Source organism: Bufo bufo, chromosome 1 (assembly GCF_905171765.1).
Source record: "Bufo bufo chromosome 1, aBufBuf1.1, whole genome shotgun sequence".
Taxonomy (NCBI): domain Eukaryota; kingdom Metazoa; phylum Chordata; class Amphibia; order Anura; family Bufonidae; genus Bufo; species Bufo bufo.
Genome location: NC_053389.1, coordinates 545,360,005 through 545,382,489, shown reverse-complemented (window position 1 = coordinate 545,382,489; position 22,485 = coordinate 545,360,005). Strand labels below are relative to the sequence as shown.

General features: G+C 42.7%; 1 protein-coding gene across 2 annotated transcripts in view; it reads left to right on the top strand.

Moving 5' to 3' along the window:
• Positions 1–22,485, top strand: part of GRAMD4 (GRAM domain containing 4) — a 150,190-nt gene that overhangs the window by 92,320 nt on the left and 35,385 nt on the right. For both annotated transcript variants that reach the window (XM_040412259.1, XM_040412250.1), the window contains exons 5-10: positions 5,605–5,663; positions 10,167–10,302; positions 10,863–10,888; positions 14,083–14,174; positions 14,360–14,451; positions 18,887–18,935. In XM_040412259.1, the coding sequence (XP_040268193.1) occupies positions 5,605–5,663; positions 10,167–10,302; positions 10,863–10,888; positions 14,083–14,174; positions 14,360–14,451; positions 18,887–18,935 (454 nt within the window). The remainder of the gene's footprint in view (positions 1–5,604; positions 5,664–10,166; positions 10,303–10,862; positions 10,889–14,082; positions 14,175–14,359; positions 14,452–18,886; positions 18,936–22,485) is intronic.

Genomic DNA, 22,485 nt, shown 5'->3' with positions numbered 1-22,485 from the left:
GGCGCATTTTAGTTTAAAAAAGTCGCATTTTTGTGCCATTGGTGTTAAAATGACGCAAATATTGAGAAATATGCGAATATTCAGGTTTATATTTTAAAAGTGCTGTGTGCCGTTTGATATGAGTTGAAATAAATCGCCACTTTTGATTTGTAATGTTAGTATTTTTTTTGGCGCAAATTACGCCATTATTGATAAATGTCTCCCAATAACCTAAATATACAGTACTGTGTGGAAGGTATGAAAAAATGCTGCAAAGTAAGGATGCTTTCAGAAACGAGAGTGAACTCTTTTGCATCCGTTTTAGAGCTCTGTCTGCCGGAACAGCCTGCCGATGCCAGCTATTACCACATGTCCGCCGCCCCCTTGACTGTAATGGGAAGATGAGCGAAAGATTTGTCCAATTAGCAGGGCTCTTAGAATCGATTTGTCCAGTCAGCAGGGCTTCTTCATCTCCATAAGCCCTGCTGATTGGACAAATTGAGTCCGTAGAATCATTTTGCTCATCTATAAATGGAATCTGGCGGAGATCCGGCTGCTATCCGGCAAATATGCCGGGATTCTGCCGGACAAAGCGCTCAATACCTCCTTCATTACTTTGCCTTTGACTATAAAGCATGGGATTACGTCCACACAGCTTTCTCTCCCAATCATCCTCTCCTTATGCATGCTTGGCAGTCCCATAGAGTTTAATGTAATGGCGGTGCACGTGCATGACTGCCGCTCCATTCAAACTAAGGAACACCGGGCCCCCGTTCTTGTGTTCAGCAGGGGTCCCGAAGGTCAGACCCCTTCCCTATCCTGTGGATACAAGGCAAGTATTTGTCGCGGAGCAGCACCTTTAATAAATAAATAAATTCAGTCATTCCTCCTCCTTGGTGCCCTGATGTAAATGAGATTCAGCCCCATCATTCCTGATGATCCTGAGGATAGGTCATTAATATTCTACTCCTGGTAAAGCCCTTTAAACTTGTCACAGCCTGTTGACTCTTGTAGGTTACTTGTAGTTTGTGAAGATCTGTGCTTTTTTACTGTGGAAACCATTTGAATAACTTGGACTTGTTCTAAGCCTTACATAGACTCCTTCATGTGGAGTAGAAGGATCTGCCAGCTATGTGTCGATAAGAAAACCTAGTCAAATGTCGCAGCACGTGCTCTGTAAGTGCTTTGTGTCTGCAGACATCATTGAGCTAACCACATATGGCTATCCTGAATAAGCAGGTTCCTCACGGGGACACTGGAGACCTTTTCTATCTATTTCTATGTTCTTGTTTCTCGTTGACTCATGTAGGGCAGATTCATTGCAATGTTTTAGTAATTATTTCATGTTTAGATATCTCCTAAGCATCCTAATGGTCCTTCTCAGAGGGTTGCCACAGCCATGATGTTGTGATGTGAGATTTTAGGAGTACAGAATACAGGTTTGTTTCCTTGACTTTACAACCCTTGTTCTCGTGATTTTGTTGTGTTTTCCCCAGAAATCACTGGAAGAAGATCTATCTCAGCTTGCTAATGGAGTTTACAATCTACCTGTCATTCTGTTTTTCATAAATCAGTAGCAAATATGAATATATGAAACTTTGCAATGTATCTTGTCAGAGGGAAAGACCTCTTCATCTTCCAGCAAGCTGTAGTCTCGCTTTTTATATGCACGCCTCCACAGTCAGTAAAACATGCCCAGTAAGTGAAGACACAGGGCAGGTGATCATGTTACAGTTTCCTTTTTGTGAGAGGGGAGGGCGGAGCAGCCGGTGTTGGTCAGCACAGCTCTCTGGTCCACACCAGGAAAAACCTGCCCAGTACAATTATAGAACTAAACCTTTGCAAAAAGAATGCAGACGCCAATTCTGTATCCTAAATGTAGCTGCATGGGTTTTGAAACATCTGTTCACAATCGCACCTAATTTTCAACATATGGACCCAGTCTAACATCTGTGTGCCTCCCATTATTTAGGTTTACTTACCACACTATTATAAATGTTAGTTTTTTTGGGGTCTTGTTAAAAAACAAAACAAAACATGAAATTCATGTATTTGTTGATCACCAGTTTTACGTGTCTTTTCATGCATTTTGCTTTTATAGAGAAACCTATGAAAAAATGCCTGAACAAACCACCATACTTGAGGCATGTCATGTTTTTTTTTTTCCATGGACAGAAAAAGTGCACGAAAAGTGAAACCCACCACCACCACAACGCTAGTCCTTTTTCTGATGCGAGTGCACCTTGTCTTTAAATGGGCACAATTTAAGGCATCTAGTTTTAGATGCCAAGCCCTAAAGTCACTTGGCTGAATGGGAACATTTGTGGCAAAATTACATGCAGTTCTGTGATATATTTCGGTCACAAAGTTAGCCCACCAATAGTTTAGATAAAGTTAGACGACTGTATCTAGCCATGCACCAAGTGTTTCATCCAGTATGAGCCACTGGTTAAGGTCTAGACAGCTTAAGTTTACAACATCTAAAAGACTAGTACAGGGATGGGCAACCTGAAGCTCTCCAGCTGTTGCGAAACTACAACTCCCAGCATGCCCAGACTACCTACAGCTATCAGCCTACAGCAGGGCATGGTGGGAGTTGCAGTTTGACAACATCTGGAGAGCCGCAGGTTGGCCATGCCTGGCCTAGTAAATCTCCTGTGCTGCCAGAGGTTGCAACCACTGTATGTGCATCTCTGGCTGTCCGTGTCCAAAGCTGCTGTAGATTTCTGTCTTCATTTATGCCTGAAAACAGGCGCAGATGAAGGTAACTGACAATTCCCATGGCTCCACCAACTCTCCACCCTCACCACTCCCCTTTTTGTGTATAAAGCTGCGGACATTGGTTGCTAGATCGCTGCTAGGACATCCGCAATATCCAGTCCCCATAGCTCTGTGTGCTTTTATTGTGTCAAAAAAACAACAACGATTTTATAGATATGTAAATGAACCTTAGATGAGTCCTGTCTCCTCCATGCGGGGAGCAATGAGGAGATTCGGAGTATGCGGGGCGGTGCTGGCCTCCGGAAACATTAGTAACAGCTCCTTGGGCTTCTTACTTGCCTCAGTTACATATCTATAAAATGTTTTTTTTGGACACAATAAAAGCGCAGAGAGCTATGGGGACTGGATATTGCGGATGTACTAGCGGCCATCTAGCAGCCCATGTCCCCAGCTCTGTACCCAAAATCCAGGTGACAGGTTCCCTTTAGAATTGTGGCGCAGCAATGTGATAAAATCTCCCCCTTTGTTTAGCAGGTTGAAATCTGTAGTGGTCCTCCACTGTTCCTGCACTACGTTCCTCTGCTTGGCTTGTCGTGTTTTTTTTCTTTGGATTTTGAATAGATATTTTGAGCGCAATGCTTTCAGGTAGAGGAAGTACCTCTAACAAATCTGTGTAGTATGGAGTAGGACGTCGGATAGAACCTCCAGTGATCATTGCTGTACCAAACAGACTAGTGTATGGTAGATGAACTGAAGTAGCACATTCTGTAAAATAAATTAAAGAAAGCCATAAGAAACGTGCTAAACACAGATGTTTGCAAAAGTATAGAAGACTAGTTGAACTCGGTGTATAGAGCTAGTGCTGTGGAGTAAGGTTTATCTTCGTAGATACTAGTTTGCACTTTAGTAGGGGGTCTGTGAGCTCTAGTTGGTAACATTAGCTTGGAGATCTGAAATAAAACTCCTAGGGTACACACATGGCAAATTTTCTTCAGTGGGACTTCATGTGGAAAATCCACATTGCAAAGTTTTTGCTGCTAAGGATTTCTAGCAAATCTGTTTAAAAGGGCTTCAGACTTTTGAAAATCACTTCTCAGCTGTCAGTCACCTTATTATCATTGCAGGCAGGATTAGAATAAAAGGTAACACCTCTGTTAGAAAGCTGGAGGCAGATGACACACGGTCACCACTGACAATCAATGGAGGATCCAGCTGACCACCACTTCCTCCCTGCCATTGACCTCCGCACAGAGCATGCCCACGACACTCTCTCATAGAGGTCAATGAGTCATTTCCAGACACCAGTTTCCTCTGTCCATGTGAATGCTATAAAATATATCTGAACTGCTGTTTTGGAGAATGCTCAGGCAAGATGGCTGCCCAGGAAACAAAAAACAGGGTAGAAAAAAAAAAAGAATGTTTCAGTATCTAGTTTTAGTTAATAAGAAAACATTCAGGTGAGGGCATTTGATGGCAGTCATGAAATTAGGCAAATTTTTACATTAAAGGGGTTTTCCCAGCTGTTTTAACTGATGGCCTGTGCTCTGGATAGGTCATCAGTATCTGATCGGTCGGGATCTGACACCCCGGACCCCTACCCGTCAACCCTTTGAGAAGGCACCGGGGCTCGCAGTGCTCATCAAGTTCTAAAAATGTCTTTGTCTACCTGGTGCAATTAGGCGCATCTTGGGTTTCTACGCTCATCGATATAACAAAAGCGGACAAGCACATTCAATTGATCCCTGATATTGTTGGCAGATTTTGAGAAAATTAAAGTCTTCTTCACAGTTTTTTTGTGGTGACTTTTGCAGCTTGTTAGCATTTTTATTGTACTATTTTAAACAGATATTTTTATTCCTGTATTGCAATTCCAATACAGTGCCTAAAAAACAAAAAATGCTATTTTTTTTTATTTATGCTTCAGTTTTTGTCCTGCATGATTTTAATAATAGGTGGCTTATTGAACTGCATGTTTTAGACACAGGCCTCCTGCACATGACTGTATCAATATTTTTTACTCCCGCTGAAATGTCCTATCCTTGTCCACCAAACGGACAAAAATAGGGCATTTTTTCTTTTATTTTTTTCTTTCTGGGGCCACGGAACGGACTTACGGGTGTGCTGTCCGCATCTTTTGCGACCCCCTTGAAATGACTAGGTCCACATTCAATCCACAAAAAAGAGGATCAGATGCGGAACTACGGCCGTGTGCATGAGGCCTTACTTTGGGTTTGTTTTGTTAATGTTGAGTCAAAAACAAAAAAAAATCTTGATTTATTCGTTTGAAGCTAATGTACAAGTAACAACTGATACCACAGCATTTCTTGTTACTTTTGTTAGTAAATTAAATTGTCCATGACAGCAAAACAGAACATATTGCAATATCTCTTAAAGGGAACCTGTCACCGGGATTTGGTGTATAGAGCTGAGGACATGGGTTGCTAGATGGCCGCTAGCACATCCGCAATACCCAGTCCCCATAGCTCTGTGTGCTTTTATTGTGTAAAAAAAATCTATTTGATACATATGCAAATTACCCTGAGATGAGTCCTGTACGTGAGATGAGTCAGGGACAGGACTCATCTCAGGTTAATTTGCATATGTATCAAATCGGTTTTTTTTACACAATAAAAGCACACAGAGCTATGGGGACTGGGTATTGCGGATGTGCTAGCGGCCATCTAGCAGCCCATGTCCTCAGCTCTATACCCAAAATCCCGGTGACAGGTTCCCTTTAAGTTTAAAAGACAACAAAACTGACCTACCATGCGTCTGTTTTTGGTTTATATGGTTAAGCACATACAGACTGCAGCGAGTACATGCACTGCCGTATTATTGTATCGTTCTGCCATCTGCTGGCCAGAACACTTTATTAATGATTTGCTCTCCATTTTTGTTTTTAAGGAGTGAAGAATGTGTGGCACAACCACCGTCAAAGGGACAGACTCAGAACAATGGAACAGGTACTTCTGCCAGCAAACTCATGAATATATAGCCAGTAAACAGAAGAATTTTGATGTATGCATGCTCTTTTGCCTTATGGAATTGTACTTAGATCAGGGTACTTTTACACTTGTGGCAGAGGATTCCGGCAGGCAGAGGCAAACGGATGCATTTGTGAGATGGATCTGGATGCGGATCCGTCTCACAAATGCATTGCAATACCGGATCCGTCTTTCTGGTTTTTATCTGGAAAAACGGATCAGGTATTTTTTTTTTCTTATTATTTTTAATGGATCCGTTTTGCCGGAACACTTGGGGCCGGATCCGGCATTAATGCATTTCAATGGAAATGAATGCCGAATCCGGCAAATGTTCAGGATTTTTGGCCAGAGAGAAAACTTCAGCATGCTGCGGTATTTTCTCCGGCCAAAAAAGGTAAGAGGGACTGAACTAGTGCATCCTGATACATACTGAACGGATTGCTCTCAGAATGCATTAGGATAAAACTGATCAGTTTTTCCCCGGTATTGAGCCCCTAGGGCAGAACGGAATACCGGAAAACTTTAATGCAAATGTGAAAGTACCCTTACTATAGGACCCTGTGGTGATCTAAGTTAAGTTCACTAGTAATAAGGAAGCAAAATGATACTGAATTACATCAGTCTGACCAGAAATAAGGCCATGTTAACACATATTTGTTTAGTACATCACAAGTTAATGTAATTTAGCAAAAGCACAGATTTTAATGCATATTGCAGATTTTTGAATCTGCAGCATGTTCTTTTTCCCCGAAATCTGCGACAAAACAGCACGTGTGTGCATTTTGCCATAGATTTTAACAGATGTGATTTACATTGTATCTTAATGAAAAAATTTAAAAATCAACATTATTTTTGACATTTATTTCAGTTGAATTAATTTATATTTTGTTCACATTTACATCCTTACAAAGTTAAATATCATTGTAGAGTAAATCGGAGGTTGCGATGTATATGTTCCGACAGTGAAAGTAATCCAAGTATTTTTGAGGAGTATTTTGAGCCAAGGAGAAGTATGAAATAAAATGCTGGGTGGCAGTTTTGTTTTGGCCATAGCTGTGGCCATTGGTGTAGCTGTAATTAAGGCTTGTGATTTTATTTATTTTTTTTGGACACTTTTTTTTTTTTTTTGTGATCCTATATTCGGGTACGTATAACTTTATCCATGGAAAACGGAAAAAAAGCAGTTTTTTGTGCTTTAAATTTACAACGTTCATTTTGCGGTATAACTAGCATGTTAATTTTATTCTGCGGGTCAGTATGAATATGGCGATACCAAATGTGTGTAGTTTTATTTACTTTTTACTACATTTGCACAATAACGGCACACCTCATGCAAATATAGTAGTGTTTTATGTCTCCACAGCCATAACTGATATACGGTAGTTTTATGGATGTAGTCCGGTGTGGCTTTTTTTTTTTTGTGGGACAAAGTGTTTTTATTGGTACTATGTTTGGGTATGTAGGACTTATTAACATTTATTATTTTTGGAGGAGGGTGAATGATAAAAAACAATTCCGTTGGTATATTCTGAATTTTTTTATGTTCACAAGGAGATTTAAATAATGTCATCTTTATTCTACTAAATGCGCAAACATTGATACCATATATGTGTGTGCGTGTTTTTTCTTGGTTTTTTTTATCTACTTTTACAAAATAAAACCACTTTTTTTTTAAACTTTTTATTTTTAAATGTGCTTTATTAATTTAAATTATAATCTTTATATTGCTCACCCTCTTTTCAGCTGTCTAGATGGTGTGGTCAGTAGCTACTGACGTCGGCATCTAGGTGGTTCAATGGCTGTGACCAGAGTTCGGCTACTTTCACACCAGCGTTTTTGATGGATCCATCATGGATCAGTAAAAACGCTTCCATCATGATAATACAACCGCCTACATCCGTTATGAATGGATCCGGTTGTATTATCTTTAACATAGCCATGACGTATCCATCATGAACACGATTGAAAGTCAATGGTGGATGGATCCGTTTTCTATTGTGTCCGAGAAAATAGATCCGTCCCCATTGACTTACATTGTGTGTCAATCTTGCTTTGCACCACATCGTGGACAGAAAAATGCTGCTTGCAGAGTTATTCTGTCCGCTATGGGGACGCAACCAAACGGAACGGAATGCATTCTGGTGCATTCAGTTTTGTCCCTATTGGCAATTAATGGGGACAAAACGAAAGCGTTTTCCCCCGCTATTGAGATCCTATGACGGATCTCAATAGCGGAAAGGGAAAGCGCATATGTGAAAGTAGCCTTATCTTCAATTCTGGCCGTTACAGTGAGAGATGGGGTTGAGCCCCTAAGGTCATCTGGAGCAGTGTATCACTGCTGCCTGTTTGTGGTCTGTAGAGTCTCTGCTGCCTTTTCCAGAATGAATGCCTTCTTCCAAAAACAATGCCACACTTTTCCTTAGATTGTGTGCAGTATTTTCTCAGTTAGACTGAAGTGAATGGGGCAGAACTGTGATACCACCCGCAATATTGTGGAAAGGTATGGGACTGTTTTTCTAGAAGAACGTAGCTACGTTTCTAGCTAATCCTGGACAAACCTGTTAAACTTTTTGTCTGAATGGAAAAACTAGAGAAGTTAGACAACATATTTGCAGTGCTTAAAGGTACTTATCGTTAAAAAAAATTTTTAACATGTTGTAGTGCCATGTCAGAAGTTTGTGGGTGTGGGTCTGGGTGTCGTGACCTCCAGTGATCACTAGATGGAAAAGGGTTGAAAGGTTCTCCTCGAAGAGGAGAACTTCTCAAATAAAGTTTGAGTCCATAAACTACGGAGAGCAATGTACACTGCTCAAAAAAATAAAGGGAACACTTAAACAACACAATGTAACTCCAAGTCAATCACACTTCTGTGAAATCAAACTGTCCACTTAGGAAGCAACACTGAGTGACAATCAATTTCACATGCTGTTGTGCAAATGGGATAGACAACAGGTGGAAATTATAGGCAATTAGCAAGACACCCCCAATAAAGGAGTGGTTCTGCAGGTGGTAACCACAGACCACTTCTCAGTTCCTATGCTTCCTGGCTGATGTTTTGGTCACTTTTGAATGCTGGCGGTGCTTTCACTCTAGTGGTAGCATGAGACGGAGTCTACAACCCACACAAGTGGCTCAGGTAGTGCAGCTTATCCAGGATGGCACATCAATGCGAGCTGTGGCAAGAAGGTTTGCTGTGTCTGTCAGCGTAGTGTCCAGAGCATGGAGGCGCTACCAGGAGACAGGCCAGTACATCAGGAGACGTGGATGAGGCCGTAGGAGGGCAACAACCCAGCAGCAGGACCACTACCTCCACCTTTGTGCAAGGAGGAACAGGAGGAGCACTGCCAGAGCCCTGCAAAATGACCTCCAGCAGGCCACAAATGTGCATGTGTCTGCTCAAACGGTCAGAAACAGACTCTATGAGGGCCCGACGTCCACAGATGGGGGTTGTGCTTACAGCCCAACACCGTGCAGGACGTTTGGCATTTGCCAGAGAACACCAAGATTGGCAAGTTCGCCACTGGCACCCTGTGCTCTTCACAGATGAAAGTAGGTTCACGCTGAGCACATGTGACAGATGTGACAGAGTCTGGAGACGCCGTGGAGAACGTTCTGCTGCCTGCAACATCTTCCAGCATGACCGGTTTGGCATTGGGTCAGTAATGGTGTAGGGTGGCATTTCTTTGGAGGGCTGCACAGCCCTCTATGTGCTCGCCAGAGGTAGCCTAACTGCCATTAGGTACCGAGATGAGATCCTCAGACCCCTTGTGAGACCATATGATGATGCGGTTGGCCCTGGGTTCCTCCTAATGCAAGACAATGATAGACCTCATGTGGCTGGAGTGTGTCAGCAGTTCCTGCAAGACGAAGGCATTGATGCTATGGACTGGCCCGCCCGTTCCCCTGACCTGAATCCAATTGAGCACATCTGGGACATCATGTCTCGCTCTATCCACCAACGTCACATTGCACCACAGACTGTCCAGGAGTTGGCAGATGCTTTAGTCCAGGTCTGGGAGGAGATCCCTCAAGAGACCGTCCGCCACCTCATCAGGAGCATGCACAGGCGTTGTAGGGAGGTCATACAGGCACGTGGAGGCCACACACACTACTGAGCCTCATTTTGACTTGTTTTAAGGACATTACATCAAAGTTGGATCAGCCTGTAGTGTGTTTTTCCACTTTAATTTTGAGTGTGACTCCAAATCCAGACCACATTGGGTTAAAAAGTTTGATTTCCATTTTTTATTTTTTTTTGTGTAATTTTGTTGTCAGCACATTCAACTATGTAAAGAACAAAGTATTTCAGAAAAATATTTAATTAATTCAGATCTAGGATGTGTTATTTTTGTGTTCCCTTTATTTTTTTGAGTAGTGTAGAAACAATGGGGTACAATGCCTTTTAGTAATCGACTCTATGACATTTTTATGTAGATTAAAATGAAAAGTCTAACACATTAATTTACTCTGTCTCCTTCCAAGATAAACCCAGAAAACAAACTTTGTGCTCTAGAGTTCAGAAATGGTTTTATGATCGTTTCGGTGAATATATCGAGGATTTCCGTTTTCAGCCTGAAGAGAACACAGTTGAAACAGAAGAACCGCTGAGTGCTCGAAGGTAATTTTATGGTGCCAATCTACAGGTGGTTATCTATAGGTTGCTGTGAACTATTCTAGCCAGACTGCGCTCAACTCTTATCCTTATCAATTTTACATTGACTTCAGACTTTAACGGGGTTATCCAACGACTCTAACAGCCCCCCCATGTGCCAGGCCCCTCACAGGTAATATACTCACCCCGCTTCCTGCGCCTCTCCTGGTGCCCGCACTGCCACTGCTGCTTCTCCCTGTACACGGATAAAAACATCCGGTGCCGGGTAGGGGGGGGGGGACGAGCCTCCCTAGCATCGCGGGTGACGCTAGGGAGGCTCGTCCCCGTCCCCACATGCCATTGGCTTCACCCTGACACCGGATGTTTTCATCCGTGTACAGGAAGAAGCGGGGAGCAGGGTAAGTATATTACTTGTGAAGGGCCCTGCATATGGGGGGCTGTTGGAGACGTTGGAAAACCTCTTTAAAATACCATTATGTTTGCACATTTGAAGATCACCTTGATGGTGTATGAATAAGGATAAACTCTTCTATAGTGATCTTATACAAATATATTTTCTTTTTTAGGTTGACAGAAAATATGAGAAGATTAAGTACGTACTGACTGTTCCAGCTGACCTATGTTGTGATGGGTTTCTTAATAATAATAATTTTTGATCATTGTCATATTGTATTATATCAAGACTTTAGAAATTTGATTGAGGACTTATGAAATCACATTCACAAGACCTTGTAATATATTGTCTTATTAGCCAGAGATGTGTCGTATAGAACTTCCCATTCCCCATTTCCTGTCTTAAGGCCTCATTCACACACGAATGAATCAGGCATCAGTGCTGTCTGAAATCTCCATGGATAGCACACGTACCAATTTACTTTAATGTGTGTAGTCACTGGTCAGTGGTTTTCCATGGACTGCGGGTCCATGGTGACCCCACAGAATCATTTCCTATATTTGTTCATGATTACGGATCCCTCCCGCACATTATAGTATATGGGTCCATAAAAACAACTCGTATGCCATCAATGTTTCGTCTGGGGTTGTCACGGGACATAGCTAGGAGATGGTCTGGGACAGTTTTCAGTCTAGCAGTGTCCATGAAACCTGGAGGGCACACAGACCAAACACAACATGGATTCTTTATGGATTAATCACCGACCGTCATTTCATGGCTGTTAACACAGCTTGCCCGAGATTTTTAATTAACCTCTTTAGGATGATGTGAAATCTAGGTAGAGTCTGATTCTATCAAGTATTTTTATATGGCATATTCAGTTTCTTATAACCGGAGCTTCAGAGAGACACGATATAAGGGCTCATGCACACGGCCGTTACCCCACCATGGCCGTATTGCGGCCCGCATACGGCGGGTCCGCAACACACGGGGCACCAGCCGTGTGCTCCCCGCATGACGGGTGCGGACCCATTCACTTGAATGGGACTGCAAACCCGGAGATTTGTGTGCGGCAGCACGGATCGGAACCCCACGGAAGCACTACGCAGTGCTTCCATGGTGTTTCTGGCCGTGCCTCGACACAGCAAAAAAGTAGTGCATGCGCTAATTTTTTGCGGTGCAGATTGCGGACCCCATTCAAGTAAGTGGGTCCGTGATCCGCATGCGGCTGCCCCGCGGTCGGTGCCCGTGCATTGCGGACTGCAATTTGCAGTCCGCAGCACGGTCCCAGCCAGCGCACGGAAGTGTGCATGATCCCTAAGAGAGATGCTGCTGAGAGCCTCATTAATCCAAGTAAACTCCATATGAAATAACAGAATACTACAGTTGCAAGAAAAAGTATGTGAACCCTTTAAAATGATATGGATTTCTGCACAAATTGGTCATAAAATGTGATCTGATCTTCATCTAAGTCACAACAATAGACAATCACAGTCTGCATAAACTAATAACACACAAAGAATTAAATGTTACCATGTTTTTATTGAACACACCATGTAAACATTCACAGTGCAGGTGGAAAAAGTATGTGAACCCCTAGACTAATGGCATCTCCAAGAGCTAATTGGAGTGAGGTGTCAGCCAACTGGAGTCCAATCAATGAGATGAGATTGGAGGTGTTGGTTACAGCTGCCCTGCCCTATAAACACACACCAGTTCTGGGTTTGCTTTTCACAAGAAGCATTGCCTGATGTGAATGATGCCTCGCACAAAAGAGCTCTCAGAAGACCTAGGATTAAGAATAGTTGATTTGCGTAAAGCTGGAAAGGGTTATAAAAGTATCTCCAAAAGCCTTGCTGTTCATCAGTCCACGGTAAGACAAATTGTCTATAAATGGAGAAAGTTCAGCACTGCTGCTACTCTCCCTAGGAGTGTCCGTCCTGTAAAGATGACTGCAAGAGCACAGCGCAGACTGCTCAATGAGGTGAAGAAGAATCCTAGAGTGTCAGCTAAAGACTTACAAAAGTCTCTGGCATATGCTAACATCCCTGTTAGCGAATCTACGATACGTAAAACACTAAACAAGAATGGATTTCATGGGACGATACCACAGAGGAAGCCACTGCTGTCCAAAAAAACCATTGCTGCACGTTTACAGTTTGCACAAGAGCACCTGGATGTTCCACAGCAGTACTGGTAAAATATTCTGTGGACAGATGAAACCAAAGTTGAGTTGTTTGGAAGAATACACAAATCTATGTGTGGAGAAAAAGAGGCACAGCACACCAACATCAAAACCTCATCCCAACTGTGAAGTATGGTGGTGGGGGCATCATGGTTTGGGGCTGCTTTGCTGTGTCAGGGCCTGGACGGATTGCTATCATCGAAGGAAAAATGAATTCCCAAGTTTTATCAAGACATTTTGCAGGAGAACTTAAGGCCATCTGTCCACCAGCTGAAGCTCAACAGAAGATGAGTGTTGCAACAGGACAACGACCCAAAGCATAGAAGTAATCAACAACAGAATGGCTTAAACAGAAGAAAATACGCCTTCTGGAGTGGCCCAGTCAGAGTCCTGACCTCAACCCGATTGAGATGCCGTGGCATGACCTCAAGAAAGCGATTCACTCCAGACATCCCAAGAATATTGCTGAACTGAAACAGTTTTGTAAAGAGGAATGGTCAAGAATTACTCCTGACCGTTGTGCACGTCTGATCTGCAACTAAAGGAAATGTTTGGTTGAAGTTATTGCTGCCAAAGGAGGTTTAACCAGTTATTAAATCCAAGGGTTCACATACCTTTTCCACCTGCACTGTGAATGTTTACATGGTGTGTTCAATAACAACATGGTAACATTAAATTCTTTGTGTGTTATTAGTTTAAGCAGACTGTGATTGTCTATTGTTGTGACTTAGATGAAGATCAGATCACCTTTTATGACCAATTTGTGCAGAAATCCATATTATTCCAAAGGGTTCACATACTTTTTCTTGCAACTGTATGTGACAATGGAAAAATGATTGTACACAATGTTGGGAGTAGAATAAGGCTAGGTCTACACGACGACATTTGTCGCGCGACAGATAGGGCACAACTACACTGCAACATTTGTAGCGAAACATTTTGTTGCACCAATGTTGCGTGACAATTTTTATAATGGCAGTCTATGGTGTCGCACTGCAACATACTGCGACGCAACAGTTCCAGAAAAATCCATCTGGAATGGATTTTCTGCGACTGTTGCGTCGCAGTCGCAGCATGTTGCAGTGCGACACCATAGACTGCCATTATAAAAATTGTCGCTCGACATTAGTGCAACAAAATGTCGCGCGACAAATGTCGTCATGTAGACGTAGCCTAAAAGTGTTTTTTTTTTTTTTTTTCTTGCTAGAGAGAGGTGCCAAACCTGTTACAAATTTTGTGAAGAACCTTTCTGCCTTTTCAGACTGGCATTCTGTTTATACGTCTGCTATTGCCTTTATTGTAAGTATGTGCTGTTTCATTCAATATTAGCTATGCTTTTAAATTTGTCTAACTTTGGATTAGTATTCACTCAGTTTAAGAAACAATCTCTTACCAATATGCACCATGTTTTATGAGCATTATTCTTAGGTTACCAAAAAGTCTACTGTGTAATACTTTCTTTTCTTTTTTTTTTGGGCTTCTAGATTTACATGTATGCTGTGTGGCATGGCTGGGCCATTCCTATGTTTTTATTCTTAGCTATTTTGAGGTTATCCCTAAATTACCTCATTGCCAGGTAAGGTCTGTTGACTATTTTGTAAATTGGGGATCGGTGTACATGATATATCTAGACTCAACAAGCTCCTTTTGAATGATTACTAGCTATTGACTCCTGCCTGTTACTGAAACCAGAAGAAACGAAAAACTCTGAATATAGAGTTCTTTCTTGAAAAATAGAGTTTTAGATCTCTATTTAGCACCATTTGCATATTTGCCAATTAGTGGTGTTTCTAGAGTGTTATGTCCTAAGTAAAGTATATGGAAGTTAGTGTTACAGTGATTTCCCTACTGAAGATTAAAGGCTAGTAGATGGAGTAGGCCGCTGTGCCTCTACTGCATAGTTATGAGCAGCCTGGAGTGTGGCCCTGCATTATAGCATTCTTTCTTGTATAACTGGGGATTTGCGTTACTCTAAATCTGTCTAAAATCTGTGCCGATTATTTTCTTAATATGTACCGTATTTTTCGTCCTATAAGACGCACCGGTCCTTAAGACGCACCTAGGTTTTTGGGGAGGAAAATAAGGAAAAAATTATTTTTAACCAAAAGGTGTGCTTTTGGTGGGGTTGGAACTAATGGTGGTCTGTGGATGGCACTATTACTGGGGATCTGTGGATGGCACTGTTATGGGGGGATCTGTGAAGGACACTGTTATGGGGGATCTGTGGATGACGCACTGTTATGGGGGGATCTGTGGATGACGCACTGTTATGGGGGGGATCTGTGGATGACGGACACTGTTATGGGGGGATCTGTGGATGACGGACACTGTTATGGGGGGATCTGTGGATGACGGACACTGTTATGGGGGGATCTGTGGATGACGGACACTGTTATGGGGGGATCTGTGGATGACGGACACTGTTATGGGGGGATCTGTGGATGACGGACACTGTTATGGGGGGATCTGTGGATGACGGACTGTTATGGGGGGATCTGTGGATGACGGACACTGTTATGGGGGGGGATCTGTGGATGACGGACACTGTTATGGGGGGGATCTGTGACTTGCACTGTTATGGGGGGGATCTGTGGCTGGCACTGTTACATGGGGGGGGGGATCTGTGGCTGGCACTGTTATATATGTGCCATCCACAGACCCCCCACCCCTTAACAGTGCCATCCACAGACCCCCCAGCCCATAACAGTGCCATCCACAGAACCCCCACCCCTTAACTGTGCCATCCACAGAACCCCCACCCCTTAACTGTGCCATCCACGGATGTTCCCCATAAAACTGTCATCCACAGATCCCCCCCCGCCACTCCAGTATACAAATATAAAATGTCTTATTCAATTAAAAGTGATTAAACCACTCCTAATATTACCGTAGGTGTGTACCTGGCCTCTATTACTGCGCACCGCGATCCAGGACCTGAGGGGTTAATTGCGGCGGAGCACAGCGCGCAGTAATAGAGGCCAGGTATGGGATATGGCCGGCACATGCAGGCTACGTTTGTATTCAGGCATATTAACTATATTCATTGGTGGCGCAGTGGCCACAGTCCCTCCCCTCTCCACTGTGCCGGCTCAGGAGAACATGGTGCGTGCCGAGAGCGGTGCATGTTCTACCGCGATATGGCGATTTAATCGAAATCTCTATCGTTGGCCAAATTTATATAATTTATATTGCATATCGTCTATATCGCCCACCCCTACTATCAATCACTGATAACACCTCCCGTGTACAGCTATCAGTGACTGACAGCTATCTATCTTTACACACTTACACTGAGAATGCTATCAATCACTGATAACACCTCCCCCGTGTACAGCTGTCAGTGATTGACAGCTATCTATGTATACACACTTACACAGAGAATGCTATCAATCACTGATAACACCTCCCCCATGTATAGCCATCAGTGACTGACAGCTATCTATGTACACACACTTACACAGAGATTGCTATCAATCACTGATAACACCTCCCCCATGTACAACTATCAGTGACTGACAGCAAACTTATCAGAGACTGACTCAACCTAACTAAGATAACTCTGATCTCAGTCACTGTGGACATTTACCAGCTGTATAACACAGCCAACACCCGCCACATATGCAGCGGGCTTTCCACCATTATAACATACAGATGCATCCATGCTAAAATTGATGGTTAACGTGTTAAAGAGGACCTTTCACTAGATTAAAAAATCTAAACTAAGTATACAGACATGGAGAGCGGCGCCCAGGGATCTCCCTGCACTTACTATTATCCCTGGGCACCGCTCCGTTCTCCCGGTATAGGCTCCGGTATCTTCACATGTTAGGCTCCACCCAGTGGAACCTGCCGCGTCTCTTTCTCCCATGCTGTAGCACTGGCCAATGGCAGCGCTCAGCTCATAGCCTGAGAGAAAAAAAAAAACATTGGGTGGAGCCTAACATGTGAAGATACCGGAGCCTATACCGGGAGAACGGAGCGGTGCCCAGGGATAATAGTAAGTGCAGGGAGATCCCTGGGCGCCGCTCTCCATGTCTGTATGCTTAGTTTAGATTTTTTAATCTAGTGAAAGGTCCTCTTTAAGTAAACTGTGGCAAGACTGCCTTTTTAATGGATTTCAATGGCTTTTGTCATAAGATTACAGTGTTAGGCTACTTTCACACTAGCGTTCGGGGTTCCGCTTGTGAGCTCCGTTTGAAGGGTCTCGCAAGCGGCCCCGAACGGATCCGTCCAGCCCTAATGCATTCTGAGTGGATACGGATCCGCTCAGAATGCATCAGTTTGGCACCGTTTGTCCTCCGCTCAGCAGGCGGACCCCTGAACGCAGCTTGCAGCGTTCGGGTGTCCGCCTGGCCGTGCGGAGGCAAACGGATCCGTCCAGACTTACAATGTAAGTCAATGGGGACGGATCCGTTTGAAGATGACACAATATGGCTCAATTTTCAAACGGATCCGTCCCCCATTGACTTTCAATGTAAAGTCTGAACGGATCCGTTTGCATTATCATGAACAAAAAAAAAAAAATATATATATATTTATTTATTTTTTGTTCATGGTAATGCAAACGGATCCGTTCTGAACGGATCTAAGCGTTTGCATTATAGGTGCGGATCCGTCTGTGCAGATACCAGACGGATCCGCACCTAACGCAAGTGTGAAAGTAGCCTTACATGTGTTATCAGAGTCAATTTGAGCTCGGCTACATCTGTACAGTTGCGTCAAATCTCTGGAAGGGGTTAAAGTATTTTTTGTCCCATTTTTAAATATGACAACAGATGTCGAGCTACTATGTTATTATAGTATGTTTTATCTTGCATGTTTAACTGTAACTTTATTTTCCTGATGGTTTTCATTGGTCTGATTTTCTTGCTCTTCTGAATAACTTCATCTATGTTTTATTTGTGACATCTTCATTTATGGATCGCCTTTGTGTTAAGAGGAGCGATTTCCGTTTTAAGCTGGAATCACACCTTTTTGTGTCTTTTTTTGATGCCAGAAGTAAATCCAAAGAGAATGAGAAATATGAAGCAAAGGCTAAAGTGTTGGCCTCCTTTCATACCCAATCTGGGTTTTGACTCTAAGAACTGCATTAAAAGGTGCCGCAAAAATGACATGTGTGATTCCACCCAAAAGAATATTTTTGTAAATGGTTTACTTTATTATGAAGTCAGGAAATGTAAAGATGTTTTCTTGGAGTTCAATATTGATGACCTATCCTCGCCCCTGCCGATCATCTTCCTAGGCCAGTGAAGTCACGTTCAATGGCCTATTTGCAGCTCAGTTCCGGTTAGACTACTTTCACATCTGTGCTTTCCCTTTCCGCAGTTGAGATCCGTCATAGGGTCTCAATAGTGGAGGACAAAACTGAACTGAAGAGAACGGAATGCATTCCCTTCCGTTTCATTGCATTCACATGACACACAGAGAAAAGCGCAGCAAGCAGCGTTTTTAAGTGCGTCCTGGGATGCGGAGCAACACTGCTCAGTCATGACTCACAATGTAAATCAATGGTGACGGATCCGTTTTCTCTGACACAAAAGGAAACGTATCAGTCATGGCTATTTTAGAGATAATACAACCGCATCCGTTCATAACGGATGCAGACAGTTGTATTATCATGACGGAAGTGTTTTTGCTGATCCATGACCAGCAAAAATGCAGATGTGAAAGTAGCCTTAAGTGAATAGACCTGGTCTGCATTGCCAAGCACAACTTCTATAAAATGTACATTGCTGTGCTTGGGATGTTGTGAGGAGGCCGCAGCACCCACAGGAGCTCTGCGGTCTCTTCAGACAGCTGATAGGTAGGGGTGTCAGGGGTCAGACCCCCACTGATCTGATATTGATGATCTATCATAAGGATATGTCATCAATATTAAACTCCCGGAAACACCTTTCAATGGCACAGGAGCACATACTTGTATAATGTGTTAAACATTGTGTGGTTTGCATTACTTTTACCATTTATTTATTTTTCATGGTTTGTCTTTCGGTCTGTCTTCCTGTATATAGGGGTTGGAGGATACAGTGGTGCATTGTGCCTCAAGTTTCAGAACCTATAGTAAGTTTCTCAGTAGATATATTACAGTTGATTGCGTGGGTCTACAGAATCTGTGTTCAATGGCCTCAATAAGGGGTCTATTGACAGACATTTTAATTTCAGGCATCCTTTTTTAAAGCCTCATGCATATACACGACCGCATGTATTTTGTGATCTGCAAAATATGGCCGAAGTCCGTGTGACATCAGTGTTGCATTTTTTTAAAAAAAAATTTTTGTGGACCCATTGGCCTCAAAGGGTCAGTGGTCCACATTTTCTGGCCAAGAATAGGACATGTTCTATCTTGTGGAACATAATGTTTGGATGCAGAAAGCACACGGAGATGTCTGTTCTGCAAGAAGAAGTCAATGGGTTCGCAAAAATTAAGATGCAGCATGGCTGTCATCTGTATTTTGCGGATCCATGTTTTGTGAGCCGCAAAATACATATGGTCGTGTGCATGGGGCATAAGAGACCTTAATGGTAAGAAGCTAGTGGTTCAACCTGCAACCATTAATTGACCCCACAATGATTGTAAAATTACTTGTTAACTGCTCTCCTTCAGTCCAGGGTAATCAAAAGTAGTAAGAGGGCTTACATGTCCAACTGCGCGGAGTGTAGTCATTTTTAAGAGAATCCCTGAGACCTGTCGCCTCTTCTGACATTGTATTCCCCATGTAATGACAATTCTGAAGCATTGCTCCTAGAAATGTATAAATAAATTGGGTGTTACCACACACTCACACTGTCGAACCAATGCTGCCAGCGTCTGTGTAGAGACACGCCCCTTTGGCAAAAGTAATCGTAGTAGCTAGTTGGCAAATTCTGCATAAGTTTCTAGGAGGAATAGCAGCGGAACAGCACAATGCAAACATAGCATAATATGCTGTAGAATTGTTCTTTTATGGAATTGTGACTGGTCCTGTGTAATGGATAATTTATAGAAATTCTTATTAGTTTATATTAATAAATGTGAATCTACCTATATGTTCTTCTGTGTTTTGACCTGTATTTTTCAGAGTTACAGTTCCAAAGCCTGAGGCTGGTTGACTGAGAGACTCTGAACCCATTAGGACAGAGTTACTAATCTTGTTGAATAGTTATACAATTTAAACTTTAAGTCTATGTACACCTTTTGGAGCCAATTTTTGTTTATGATTGCACTCATTTTTGAGTAAAAATAATATTTTCAACTGGCCTTTATTAACAATATTGAGCCATTCTGTCACTAAAGGTTAACAGTTTTTCTAACTGTGCCTCATCTTAGGCTACTTTCACACTAGCGTTCGGAGCGGATCCGTCTGATGTTTCATCAGACGGATCCGCTCCGATAATGCAGACGTTCGCATCCGTTCAGAACGGATCCGTCTGCATTAAAACTTAGAAAATTTTCTAAGTGTGAAAGTAGCCTGAGCGGATCCGTTCAGACTTTACATTGAAAGTCAATGGGGAACGGATCCGCTTGAAGATTGAGCCATATAGTGTCATCTTCAAGCGGATCCGTCCCCATTGACTTACATTGTAAGTGTGGACGGATCCGCTCGCCTCCGCACGGCCAGGCGGACACCCGAACGCTGCAAGCAGCGTTCAGCTGTCCGCCTGGCCGTGCGGAGGCGAGCGGAGCGGAGGCTGAACGCCGCCAGACTGATGCAGTCTGAGCGGATCCGCATCCATTCAGACTGCATCAGGGCTGGACGGAAGCGTTCTGCTCCGCTCGTGAGCCCCTTCAAACGGAGCTCACGAGCAGACAGCAGAACGCTAGTGTGAAAGTAGCCTAACAACTCTTATCTCTAAACTACTAATGGGTCATAAACACTTATTTAACCAACATTCTTATCAGTTAGATAACAATTGAGCTTTAATGAGTGTTTATAAAGTCAGAGAGCAGAGATAAGGAGTCCTTCTGCTCCCCAGATGACGGAAAAGACAAAATGTCAGATCTGTACAGAAAAAAGGATGCCATATTTTTAATAAAGACCAATTAAAAAAATGATTTTCAGTACAATGCAATAATAATAAAAAAAAAAGCCCCCAAAGGTGTACATGGTCTTAAAGTGTCCTTTATATGGGCTGAGAATCGCACAGATTATTGCTAATGAGCGTTCATAGTAACGCTTGTTAGCGATGATGAATGGGCGTTGTAAATGTATTGGCGATTAACCAATGAGCGAAACGCTTGTTCATCAGGTAATCCTATCGTTTGTGCACATGCAAAGAGGAAGAGCCATGACATTAGCGATTGCTCCTCCCTTTACTGTGGAAGAGATCGCTAAATATAAATGCTGCGGTGACTGCGGTCTCCTCTGCTAGCGAACAGCAGATTGTCAGGAAGGAGCGCTTCCTTCCCGACAATCTTCTGTAATATCGTCCTAAGAACTGGGCAGTTTAAAGATGCACCAAATCACAATGTCTGGTGCTGGACCCTTTTGCCCAACTTTACACCACTCATTGGTTGGCTTACTTTGCACTATTGTTTTGCAACAAAGTGTTGGTGCACTTTGGCCCATCTTAAGTCATGTTCTTTTGTAGTAAGCCATGCTGCTTTTCTACTCGTTGAAAGTGTCTACTGACAAGCAATTGTTGTGCACAGCTGGTATACACATTTTTTGGAACAAAATAAGCCAGAATTCTGGTGCATTTAACGGAAGCTGTTTTTCTGCGAGACACATTAAACGTCAGGCACTCACAGTAACCATCGGTTGTTCGAGGTAACACCTCTTTTAATCTGCAAGGTTGTGCTCCAATTGGCCAACCGGGCTTGTGGTCACTGGAGAGAGGCAACTTCATGGAAGCCCAGCGTAAATCTCCCCCAGTATGTTATTTTTTTTTGTCAGGTATAATGTTCAAATCAACGCCTAATTATTGTTCACATTCTGTATATAGACAAATTTGACAGCAGTCAAGCCATCTGAGATATACTGTAGATATTGATGTGGATGGTGGTTTGGATATCTGCAAGGTCACTGGGGCAATAGTGTACCTGATAAAATGGGGGATTCAATAACTCTCTCAGTACGTCAGCCTCAAGCAGTCTTACCCCAGCAATAGGTTTATAACAGTCCTTTGCAGTTCTTTAATTAAAATTCTTTTATAGTTATATTAAGAAAAATGCAAGTTTTAGCTAAGCACCAACATATTCTGCAGACCTTACCAATTTAAATCAAAGGTCTTCTGAGACCAGGCACCACTTTTGATATTGTAGAGATGACATGCATGTAGACAGCGCATCACACTCTCAGTCCAGAAGTGTAAATGAACGGCCCTTGGTACTGGAACCAGAGCACAGGTAGCAGGTAAGGTTTTTTGTTTTTTTTCCTTACATCCCTACAACCTCCCTGACAATATCAAACGGGGGTCCCAGTCTCTAAGAACCCTTTTAAAGTGAATAAATATGCATACAATAATCAGAACTGACTTTGTAAAACAACAGAATGTAACTCTAAAAATCAAACATGGAGAGGAAGGACCCTGCTTGTTAGAACTTTTGCTCAATGATTAGCTGTGTCCTTTATGCTTTGTGTGTGTGTGTGTGTGTGTGTGTGTGTATATATATATATATATATATATATAT